Source organism: Sphaerodactylus townsendi, linkage group LG06, assembly GCF_021028975.2.
Source record: "Sphaerodactylus townsendi isolate TG3544 linkage group LG06, MPM_Stown_v2.3, whole genome shotgun sequence".
NCBI lineage: Eukaryota > Metazoa > Chordata > Lepidosauria > Squamata > Sphaerodactylidae > Sphaerodactylus > Sphaerodactylus townsendi.
In genome coordinates this window covers 25450914-25462993 of record NC_059430.1, presented here as the reverse complement: position 1 = coordinate 25462993, position 12080 = coordinate 25450914, and the positions used below count along the sequence as shown (strand labels likewise).

General features: G+C 63.3%; 2 protein-coding genes across 3 annotated transcripts in view; one reads left to right on the top strand and one right to left on the bottom strand.

The window, feature by feature from the left end:
- The window catches only part of B4GALNT3 (beta-1,4-N-acetyl-galactosaminyltransferase 3), a 403403-nt gene that overhangs the window by 56825 nt on the left and 334498 nt on the right, over positions 1-12080 (top strand). The gene's annotated exons all lie outside the window — the stretch shown is intronic.
- LOC125434730 (sodium- and chloride-dependent GABA transporter 2-like) overlaps positions 1-12080 on the bottom strand; it is a 193534-nt gene that overhangs the window by 50821 nt on the left and 130633 nt on the right. For both annotated transcript variants that reach the window (XM_048500342.1, XM_048500343.1), the window contains exon 3: positions 3194-3328. In XM_048500342.1, coding sequence (XP_048356299.1) covers positions 3194-3328 — 135 coding nt within the window. The remainder of the gene's footprint in view (positions 1-3193; positions 3329-12080) is intronic.

Below are 12080 nucleotides of genomic sequence, written 5' to 3'. Positions count from 1 at the left end.
TGACTCGGCAAAGCTTTACATATTTAAAGCCATGCCCCCCAAACTGATTTTTACACATTGGTTTGGGACTATAATAAGGTGACCAGATGGTCACCTTTGTGAACAGGGACGGGGGTAGGTGGCTGCACGCACTGCCTTCTGGGGCTTGCCGTTTCCCGCCCTGTGACAGGGCGGGAAATGGCAAGCCCCAGAAGGCCGTGCTCCTGCGGCCGCGCACGGGAGGCTGCCGCACTGCCTTGCGCCCCAGAAGGCAGTGCAGCAGCCTCCCAAAAATTGGGACAATTTAAATGACCCGCGGGACACGGGACAAATTGTTTGAAGGCGGGACTGTCCCGCCAAAAGCGGGACGTCTGGTCAGCCTGGACTATAACCAGTGGTGGAATTCAGCACGTTCGCACCATGTCGGCAGAACCGGTTGTTAAAACGCCTCTTGCATACAACCAATTGTTCAATTATTTAAATCCCACCATCGGAACCAGTTGTTCAATTATTTGAATTCCACCACTGACTACAACCTTCATAATTAGTATCTAACTTAGAGCCAGGAAGGAGTCAACATCTTCAGGACAAAAGCCATGATATGTTACAGGTAGTGGAAGCATCATGCAAGAAAATGCAGAGTAAGAAATGTTCCTTGTTTTTCCAGATTTCATTTATATATAAAGATGTGCATACAAAGGCAAGCATTTTGGCCCATCTACTGTAAATTACACATCACAGTTGTCCTCTTTAATGCTGCTAACCAGCAATTGCTATTAAGGCACTGTAAAAATAATCACTGGTATTCAGTGGTGGGATCCAAAAATTTTAGTAACAGGTTCCCTCGCCAGCCCCCCCCCCCTCAGCAAAGGGGGCAGAGGCGTACCTAGGCAAACCTGAGCCCTGGGCAAAAACTGAGTTGGATGCCCCCCCCATGGGCAGCCACCCCACCACAACCCCCAAAAACTTTTTTGCACCAGGTCATTTCTCAATCATCATCACATTATAGAAAATGCCCCAACTCACAAATCTGAACACAGCAATGGTGAAACACACAGGTTCTTTGATAGAGACTGGTGAGATAAAAGGTACGAAAGGCTGAGAATCAATGAATTGCAGTACCTGAAAGGGATTAACCCAGTTCAGGGAGTTACATTATCAATCGCAATTGCTATATGGAACCTTCACGTTCAAAGGCAGTATGTCTCTCGGGGAGGCGAGGGGGTGGAGGTGGAAAAGCGGACCCAATTAGTAACCCCCTCTCGGCACACACAAATACTTAGTAACCCACTCTCGGGAACTGGTGAGAACCTGCTGGATCCCACCTCTGGTGGTATCTCTATTATGGTCGCATTTCTGGGGTACCAGCTTTCCCTAGTAGTTGGGGTTGCCAGGTCCCCCCAGGCCACCAGCTGGGGATGGAAAGGGTAGGGATGCCAGCTCCAGATTAAGAAACTCCTGGAGGTCTAGGAGTGGAGCCAGGAGAGGGCAGGGGTCTCACTGAAGTGTATAACACAATAGAGCCCACCCTCCAAAGTATCAGTTTCCTCCAAGGAACTGATCTCTCTAGTTTGGCGATAAACTGCAATTCTGGAGGATTTCCAAGTTCTACCTGGAGGCTGACATCCCTACTAGTAGTCTATCCCAAATGTGTGTAACACAGGTGGGGAGTAAATGTACCTGAATTTAGAATTAGTATATTTTAAACTAGTGATGAGGGCTTTACAGGAAACACCAGACATACAATTAAAGCCATGGAGGGAGCAAAGAGAATAGCCAGACCACAAGTTTGCCTTCCCTTTCAGAAAGGGACCCTGCGCCTGACTTTCCTAAGGCCAAATAATCCTATAATCCTCCTACCTGCCCCAGATGCTTCTTAGTGGTTGAACTGCGGCCAAGATCTGCATAGATTAAAGCACTGAGCAGGGGATTGAACCACATGGTCTAAAGGGCCCAACTCTACGATTCTAAATATCTCCAGCCCAGGGCAACATCTAGAAAAACTCTGTCACTATTATAGAACATCCATGCACCAGTGATGGAAGAACCAACCTTCAACCTTCTTCCTTCTGGCAGTTTTTTTTTTGCTAAAGACCACCCCCCAAACACCCCCTCCCCTCCCTCCCTTCCCTCCCCTTCCCTTGCATGCCACCCATCGTTCCCTCCCCTTCTCTTGCATGCCACCCCTTGCTCCCTCCCCTCCCCCTCCCTCCATTAGGGTGGGTGGGCCATGTCCAGATGCCGGGCCCCCTCCCCTTCCCTCCCCTCCCTTTCATGCCACCCCTCACTCCCTCCGCTTCCCTTGCAAGCCACCCCTTGGTCCCTCCCCTCCCCCCGCTAGGCTGGGTGGGCCATGTCCAGATGCCGGGCTCCCTCCCTCCCCTCCCTTGCATGCTACCCCTTGCTCCCTCCCCTCCCTTGCATGCACACGCACACATCAGGTGCTTTTCCTTTGGAAGAGGTAAAAAATACCCATAACCTTTTCCCTGCAGTGGAAAAGGCAGCTGGCTGGGGGAGCTACGATTTTTAGCATGAAATTGCAAGAGGGAATGAGGTTGTGTATCCTTCCCTTTGCTTTCACAGTAACTCACATCCTCAGATGCTGGATTTTTTAAAAGAAAAAAAAAAGCTGGGATGGGGAGAAGAAACTAGACCTGGCTGAGCATGAAATAGATGTTGGCTCTGAGGCAGCGTGATTGGCACCACTGGCCAAACATGACCCTTGTCCGCAACCACTCTAATACTCAAACACAAGCTATTACATTATCTTCAGAAATCCAACTGTGCTTTGCAGCCACCGTCACCCTGCTGTTCTGACTCCACCACTGCATATTACAACTGGCAAAATTAATTCTCTGGCTTCAGTCTCTTGTTCAGAACATCTCTGCTTTCACTTCTCTTTTGATCATCATCCCGCACCCAATTACAGCCTTCTTATCTATCCTTGGCTCCATGCCACAGTTCTGTAACTTGGCAAGCTTCTGGCCATTGCTTTGGCACCATCTTTTGGCTGTATGTAGATTATCAATGCCATCTCTTGACACTTTGGGGGAATGACTCACTTTTTGTACTCAGATCACAGTTTGGAGCAGGTATATCTCAGCAAGAGGCTCAGTGCCGTGCCCTGTAGCCGGGGGTCTTGCAAAGAACTAGATCCAAAAGTACACAGAGCGTTTGATGGGAAGTAACCGGTACTTCCGTACAACACACTTGCCTTCAAAGATAGGGCAGATCTTTCTCCAGGCAGTGATCCCGCCTTGGCTGGTATATTGCCCAAGGGCTGTCTCCAAGAGGAATACTGGAATTCCGCAGGCAAAGAGAAAGATGAGGTACGGGATGAAGAAAGCACCTGTGGGGTGGAAGAGAAAGAGATGAAGAAAAACTATGTGTTAACTTCTGCTTTTTAATAAAATCTTTTTTACAGATTGGTGTACAAAGACTTTAAGTATATGTATATTAAAACCCTAATGCCATGTTTTTAAGCCACTGAAGGTGGACTGATTGGGAGCAAGGAAGCAGTGGAAGCTTACTGCTTTCCCTCATTCTCTGCTTGAAATCATGCCTTTCCACAAGTCACTTTTTTATCCAACACATGTAAAGAGCCAAGGATCAGAATCAGTGAAGTACTAACTGGAAAAACCTAAACCAGGGGTGTTCAACTCTGGCACGTCAGATGTTCATGGACTACAATTCCCATCAGCCCCTGCTGGCATGGCCAATTGGTCTTGCCAGCAGGAACCAGTGAAATTATGATCCATGAACATCTGAAATGCTCTGAAGTTAGGACTCCCCACTAAACTTCGCTTCTTCTCCCCACTGTTTCTCACACAGTTCACATATAACAAGCAGCTTTTCTAAATACAAAAATGAGGTCAGGGCTCTAACTGATCCACATACTTACCTAGCAGCTTCATCACACAGAGCCTCAAACACAACTCAGAGCAAGTTGTGGCCAAACAGAGGTCCCTATGATGGTTCAGCTGCCTGGAATATCCAAGGCTCTGGTTGGAGAGCACATGACACAGAAAATGTGCCGAAGCTAATCAGATTCAGACAGATGAAATTTTCTAGGAGGATTTCAGCTACCACTCCTGAGTGCAGCTGAAGTTGGAAGAGGCAGGGGCATAGCTATAGAAAATGAAGCTCAGGGCAAGTGTAACCTCAGCTTGTGGGTTCTGTGGGGCAGAACTTGCAACAACTAAATTTTAAACAAAATGGGTTTACTTCAGTGGTGGGTTCCAAAAATTTTAGTAACAGGTTCCTATGGTGGAGGGATTCAAACTGTGGCATAGCGCCAATGGGGCTGGGCGGGGCACAACGTGGGCATGGCCGGGCATTCTGGGGGCGGGGCATTCCTGGGCGGGGCTGTGGCAAGGACGCAGCCACTGCGCCGGTCCTTGGGCAGGAAACGAATGCACGCAGGCGCAGGCTGCCACGCACACCGTTGCACCTCCTGCTAGACTGCTTCAAGTTCTGCGCACTACTGCTGAGAGGAGGGGTGCAACTAAGGCAAAAATCACATGGCAAAATCACCAATTAGTAACCCCCTCTCGGCACACACAAATAATTGGTAACCTACTCTCGGGATCCTGTGAGAACCTGCTGGATTCCACCTCTGGTTTACTTTCTTTTACATATGACAATTATCAAACATTAACATTTAATTTAACACTCCAAGGTCCTATTCAAGTTTCATTCCAAGTCCTTCTCATTACAGTCTGATAATGCCAAGTCCATTCTTCCTGCTGGTGGTTGGCTCATGGAGAGTCCAGAGGCTTGGTGAACTGGATTCAAGATGTTGAAGGTCCCCAGAAAAACTCTCACCATTTACATACACAAAAACCCTGAAACAAGGTGTTAAGGGCTTATAAAAATCAATCAAGGTCCCAGCCTGGTAGCCTTGCTTCCTCCAACCTCATGAGTTCTGCAGCCTTCTGCTTCTTTTCAGACTCCATCCCTTTCTGGGTCATCCCATTCTTAGCATTTTTCTTAGCATCTTTTGGATAACGGTACAACTGAGGAAGGGCTGTGGAAGGGCTGTGTCCACACTGGGGCAGAAGAGTCCAGGAGGGTCCAGCAACCCTAGTTATTAATTAAAACCCTAATTAATTCATTAAAAGAACTTGGCTTGGCTCCTGAGGATTCTCCTGCCCAGAATCTGGCACCCCAATATGTATGGAAGGGCTGCGGAGGCCATGCTGGTGGGGGTCTGCCTGCACCCCCACTTGAGGTACATCTAGAAACAGGGGTCAAATGTCCCTGGGCTGCAGCCATTTAGTCATTTGGTCCATACACTGACTTTAAGACCTGGTGCAAAAAAAGTTGTTCGGTTGTGCGGGGGGGGGGGGGAGAGTGGCCGCCCATGCGGGGGAGGAGGGGGGAAAGATTTTCCACAAGGCTACATTTTCTCTAGATACGCTCAGAGGTGGGATCCAGCAGGTTCTCACCAGTTCCCGAGAGTGGGTTACTAATTATTTGTGTGTGCCGAGAGGGGGTTACTAATTGGGTCCGCTTTTCCATCTCCACGCCCTCGCCTCCCCGAGAAGCATACTGCCTTTGAACATGAAGGTTCCATATAGCAATTGCGACTAATAATGTAACTCCCTGAACTGGGTTAATCCCTTTCAGGTACTGCAATTCATTGATTCTCAGCCTGTCGTTCCTTTTGTCTCACCAGTCTCTATCAAAGAACCTGTGTGTTTCACCATTGCTGTGTTCAGATTTGTGAGTTGGGGCATTTTCTATAATGTGATGATGATTTAGAAATGACCTGGTGCAAAAAAAATTTGGGGGGTCATGGTGGGGTGGCTGCCCATGGGGGGGCATCCAACTCAGTTTTTGCCCAGGGCTCAGGTTTGCCTAGGTACACCTCTGCCCCCTTTGCTGGAGGGGGGAGGGCTGGTGAGGGAAGCTGTTACTAAAATTTTTGGATCCCACCACTGGATACACTTCTGTCTAGAAATGTTTTTAAAAACTTGTTTGGTGGGATTCTGGCATTGGGGAGAGGAAAGTTGCAAGAAGAGACTTCACAAGAGTGTTCTGAAAATCAGAGAAAATTTAACAGTAGGTCCCACTTTTTTGAAAGTCCCACTTCAATCAAGTTTTCAGAACTACTGCGATAAGCTAAAAAAATTCTGTTAAAAAGGAAAAGGCCTACTTCATGGCTGAAAGGCAGATTAAAAATGTAAAGCCAAACAAATGCAAAAGAAAAAAAAGTCCAAGCACAGGCATATTTAAAATATTGATTAGCCATCTGTAAAGATGTAATATTCTTTGTACTTTGTGGCACAGAGAGGTGGCAAACAGACTGACAATGTTCTGAGGGGAATGCACTGGGCTATGCATGAACAATGGGCGTTGGAACAATTTACCTATAAGAAGTACCGGTTCTTGGATCACCAGAGCTTCTTCTGCACACCTACAGATGGCCCCAAATCATCATTATCTAGAATTTTGGTTCAGAATCTTTCCAAATGTCTCTTTACAAGATATGAACTGTTCTGCTTTTTCCACTTCTCTGAGCAGTGAGTAGTTCCTGGGTAGTCCTTACCTGGATTGGTTCTGGTGGGTTTTCTGGGCAGTGTGGCCGTGGTCTGGTGGACCTTGTTCCTAATGTTCCTAAGATCCACCAGACCACAGCCACACAGCCCGGAAAACCCACCAGAACCAGTTGAATCTGTCCGTGAAAGCCTTCAACAATACTTAGCTGGATTGATTCCATTTGGAATGGACAGCCCTGGAGACGTTTGGTGTTTTCCTTTGATTTACAAATGTACAATCAAAGCATAGGTCAAGTGCCCTCATGACAGACCCTATGAATCAGTGTCCTCCCAAACATCCTATTGTTAACAGCCTTGCTCAGAGGAGAGGGAGAAAAAGCAGTCCAGCCGGGTGGAAGATCTGCTGTCCCAAAATGAAGGGGAGAGAAAATGAAAGAGAGAGAAAGAGATCTCACACCAGATGGTTTTTCAGTCCCATCTTCTGGAAGCCGGCATTCCCAGGTGAATAAGTCAATTAAAAACATAAATCTGATGTGTGGCAATGATGCAAGAGTACTATGATATGGGTTATTAGGAAATGGACTGAAAATAGAACTGCCAGGATTATGATGTATTTATATAATTGCATAGTGTATCTACATTTGGACAACCATTCTGGATGCCTCATTTAAAAGAGGATATTGTAGAACTAGAAAGATGAAACCAAAACAATCAAAAGACTGGAGTACCTTCCCTTTAAGAGTACAGGAGCAGCAGTGGCGTAGGAGGATAAGAGCTCGTGTATCTAATCTGGAGGAACCAGGTTTGATTCCCAGCTCTGCCACCTGAGCTGTGGAGGCTTATCTGGAGAATTCAGATTAGCCTGTACACTCCCACACATGCCAGCTGGGTGACCTTGGGCTAGTCACAGCTTCTCGGAGCTCTCTCAGCCCCACCTACCTCACAGGGTGTTTGTTGTGAGGGGGGAAGGGCAAGGAGATTGTAAGCCCCTTTGAGTCTCCTGCAGGAGAGAAAGGGGGGATATAAATCCAAACTCTTCTTCTTCTTCTTCTTCTACAACTGCATTGTTAGAATTTTTTTCAGTTTTTTGGGAAGACAACTGGGGGGGAGATGACAGGTCCTGGAGGGCCCAGGATGGAAGCTTATAAATTATAGAGAAAGTGATGACATTTGGGCTAGAAAGTCCTGGTCTAGATGAATGCATGGTTTAATACTGCAGATTTATCTGATAAGAAGGGCTGTGCTAGTTAAGACCAGCAGTCCATCTAGTCCACCATCCTGTATCATACTGGGGCCAACCAGTTGCCCTGGAGGGCCAAGAAAAGGCATAGAGGCCCTGAAGTTCCCTAGCACAGGAGTTCAGATGTTTGCTGCCTCTGAATGATGTTCTTGGATTATCTTATCCACATAACCCATGTGCAGATTCTGGGGGGGGGTGGGGGGGGGGGGGGGTGGGGGGGGGGGGGGGTGGGGGGGGGGGGGGGTGGGGGGGGGGGGGGGTGGGGGGGGGGGGGGGTGGGGGGGGGGGGGGGTGGGGGGGGGGGGGGGTGGGGGGGGGGGGGGGTGGGGGGGGGGGGGGGTGGGGGGGGGGGGGGGTGGGGGGGGGGGGGGGTGGGGGGGGGGGGGGGTGGGGGGGGGGGGGGGTGGGGGGGGGGGGGGGTGGGGGGGGGGGGGGGTGGGGGGGGGGGGGGGTGGGGGGGGGGGGGGGTGGGGGGGGGGGGGGGTGGGGGGGGGGGGGGGTGGGGGGGGGGGGGGGTGGGGGGGGGGGGGGGTGGGGGGGGGGGGGGGTGGGGGGGGGGGGGGGTGGGGGGGGGGGGGGGTGGGGGGGGGGGGGGGTGGGGGGGGGGGGGGGTGGGGGGGGGGGGGGGTGGGGGGGGGGGGGGGTGGGGGGGGGGGGGGGTGGGGGGGGGGGGGGGTGGGGGGGGGGGGGGGTGGGGGGGGGGGGGGGTGGGGGGGGGGGGGGGTGGGGGGGGGGGGGGGTGGGGGGGGGGGGGGGTGGGGGGGGGGGGGGGTGGGGGGGGGGGGGGGTGGGGGGGGGGGGGGGTGGGGGGGGGGGGGGGTGGGGGGGGGGGGGGGTGGGGGGGGGGGGGGGTGGGGGGGGGGGGGGGTGGGGGGGGGGGGGGGTGGGGGGGGGGGGGGGTGGGGGGGGGGGGGGGTGGGGGGGGGGGGGGGTGGGGGGGGGGGGGGGTGGGGGGGGGGGGGGGTGGGGGGGGGGGGGGGTGGGGGGGGGGGGGGGTGGGGGGGGGGGGGGGTGGGGGGGGGGGGGGGTGGGGGGGGGGGGGGGTGGGGGGGGGGGGGGGTGGGGGGGGGGGGGGGTGGGGGGGGGGGGGGGTGGGGGGGGGGGGGGGTGGGGGGGGGGGGGGGTGGGGGGGGGGGGGGGTGGGGGGGGGGGGGGGTGGGGGGGGGGGGGGGTGGGGGGGGGGGGGGGTGGGGGGGGGGGGGGGTGGGGGGGGGGGGGGGTGGGGGGGGGGGGGGGTGGGGGGGGGGGGGGGTGGGGGGGGGGGGGGGTGGGGGGGGGGGGGGGTGGGGGGGGGGGGGGGTGGGGGGGGGGGGGGGTGGGGGGGGGGGGGGGTGGGGGGGGGGGGGGGTGGGGGGGGGGGGGGGTGGGGGGGGGGGGGGGTGGGGGGGGGGGGGGGTGGGGGGGGGGGGGGGTGGGGGGGGGGGGGGGTGGGGGGGGGGGGGGGTGGGGGGGGGGGGGGGTGGGGGGGGGGGGGGGTGGGGGGGGGGGGGGGTGGGGGGGGGGGGGGGTGGGGGGGGGGGGGGGTGGGGGGGGGGGGGGGTGGGGGGGGGGGGGGGTGGGGGGGGGGGGGGGTGGGGGGGGGGGGGGGTGGGGGGGGGGGGGGGTGGGGGGGGGGGGGGGTGGGGGGGGGGGGGGGTGGGGGGGGGGGGGGGTGGGGGGGGGGGGGGGTGGGGGGGGGGGGGGGTGGGGGGGGGGGGGGGTGGGGGGGGGGGGGGGTGGGGGGGGGGGGGGGTGGGGGGGGGGGGGGGTGGGGGGGGGGGGGGGTGGGGGGGGGGGGGGGTGGGGGGGGGGGGGGGTGGGGGGGGGGGGGGGTGGGGGGGGGGGGGGGTGGGGGGGGGGGGGGGTGGGGGGGGGGGGGGGTGGGGGGGGGGGGGGGTGGGGGGGGGGGGGGGTGGGGGGGGGGGGGGGTGGGGGGGGGGGGGGGTGGGGGGGGGGGGGGGTGGGGGGGGGGGGGGGTGGGGGGGGGGGGGGGTGGGGGGGGGGGGGGGTGGGGGGGGGGGGGGGTGGGGGGGGGGGGGGGTGGGGGGGGGGGGGGGTGGGGGGGGGGGGGGGTGGGGGGGGGGGGGGGTGGGGGGGGGGGGGGGTGGGGGGGGGGGGGGGTGGGGGGGGGGGGGGGTGGGGGGGGGGGGGGGTGGGGGGGGGGGGGGGTGGGGGGGGGGGGGGGTGGGGGGGGGGGGGGGTGGGGGGGGGGGGGGGTGGGGGGGGGGGGGGGTGGGGGGGGGGGGGGGTGGGGGGGGGGGGGGGTGGGGGGGGGGGGGGGTGGGGGGGGGGGGGGGTGGGGGGGGGGGGGGGTGGGGGGGGGGGGGGGTGGGGGGGGGGGGGGGTGGGGGGGGGGGGGGGTGGGGGGGGGGGGGGGTGGGGGGGGGGGGGGGTGGGGGGGGGGGGGGGTGGGGGGGGGGGGGGGTGGGGGGGGGGGGGGGTGGGGGGGGGGGGGGGTGGGGGGGGGGGGGGGTGGGGGGGGGGGGGGGTGGGGGGGGGGGGGGGTGGGGGGGGGGGGGGGTGGGGGGGGGGGGGGGTGGGGGGGGGGGGGGGTGGGGGGGGGGGGGGGTGGGGGGGGGGGGGGGTGGGGGGGGGGGGGGGTGGGGGGGGGGGGGGGTGGGGGGGGGGGGGGGTGGGGGGGGGGGGGGGTGGGGGGGGGGGGGGGTGGGGGGGGGGGGGGGTGGGGGGGGGGGGGGGTGGGGGGGGGGGGGGGTGGGGGGGGGGGGGGGTGGGGGGGGGGGGGGGTGGGGGGGGGGGGGGGTGGGGGGGGGGGGGGGTGGGGGGGGGGGGGGGTGGGGGGGGGGGGGGGTGGGGGGGGGGGGGGGTGGGGGGGGGGGGGGGTGGGGGGGGGGGGGGGTGGGGGGGGGGGGGGGTGGGGGGGGGGGGGGGTGGGGGGGGGGGGGGGTGGGGGGGGGGGGGGGTGGGGGGGGGGGGGGGTGGGGGGGGGGGGGGGTGGGGGGGGGGGGGGGTGGGGGGGGGGGGGGGTGGGGGGGGGGGGGGGTGGGGGGGGGGGGGGGTGGGGGGGGGGGGGGGTGGGGGGGGGGGGGGGTGGGGGGGGGGGGGGGTGGGGGGGGGGGGGGGTGGGGGGGGGGGGGGGTGGGGGGGGGGGGGGGTGGGGGGGGGGGGGGGTGGGGGGGGGGGGGGGTGGGGGGGGGGGGGGGTGGGGGGGGGGGGGGGTGGGGGGGGGGGGGGGTGGGGGGGGGGGGGGGTGGGGGGGGGGGGGGGTGGGGGGGGGGGGGGGTGGGGGGGGGGGGGGGTGGGGGGGGGGGGGGGTGGGGGGGGGGGGGGGTGGGGGGGGGGGGGGGTGGGGGGGGGGGGGGGTGGGGGGGGGGGGGGGTGGGGGGGGGGGGGGGTGGGGGGGGGGGGGGGTGGGGGGGGGGGGGGGTGGGGGGGGGGGGGGGTGGGGGGGGGGGGGGGTGGGGGGGGGGGGGGGTGGGGGGGGGGGGGGGTGGGGGGGGGGGGGGGTGGGGGGGGGGGGGGGTGGGGGGGGGGGGGGGTGGGGGGGGGGGGGGGTGGGGGGGGGGGGGGGTGGGGGGGGGGGGGGGTGGGGGGGGGGGGGGGTGGGGGGGGGGGGGGGTGGGGGGGGGGGGGGGTGGGGGGGGGGGGGGGTGGGGGGGGGGGGGGGTGGGGGGGGGGGGGGGTGGGGGGGGGGGGGGGTGGGGGGGGGGGGGGGTGGGGGGGGGGGGGGGTGGGGGGGGGGGGGGGTGGGGGGGGGGGGGGGTGGGGGGGGGGGGGGGTGGGGGGGGGGGGGGGTGGGGGGGGGGGGGGGTGGGGGGGGGGGGGGGTGGGGGGGGGGGGGGGTGGGGGGGGGGGGGGGTGGGGGGGGGGGGGGGTGGGGGGGGGGGGGGGTGGGGGGGGGGGGGGGTGGGGGGGGGGGGGGGTGGGGGGGGGGGGGGGTGGGGGGGGGGGGGGGTGGGGGGGGGGGGGGGTGGGGGGGGGGGGGGGTGGGGGGGGGGGGGGGTGGGGGGGGGGGGGGGTGGGGGGGGGGGGGGGTGGGGGGGGGGGGGGGTGGGGGGGGGGGGGGGTGGGGGGGGGGGGGGGTGGGGGGGGGGGGGGGTGGGGGGGGGGGGGGGTGGGGGGGGGGGGGGGTGGGGGGGGGGGGGGGTGGGGGGGGGGGGGGGTGGGGGGGGGGGGGGGTGGGGGGGGGGGGGGGTGGGGGGGGGGGGGGGTGGGGGGGGGGGGGGGTGGGGGGGGGGGGGGGTGGGGGGGGGGGGGGGTGGGGGGGGGGGGGGGTGGGGGGGGGGGGGGGTGGGGGGGGGGGGGGGTGGGGGGGGGGGGGGGTGGGGGGGGGGGGGGGTGGGGGGGGGGGGGGGTGGGGGGGGGGGGGGGTGGGGGGGGGGGGGGGTGGGGGGGGGGGGGGGTGGGGGGGGGGGGGGGTGGGG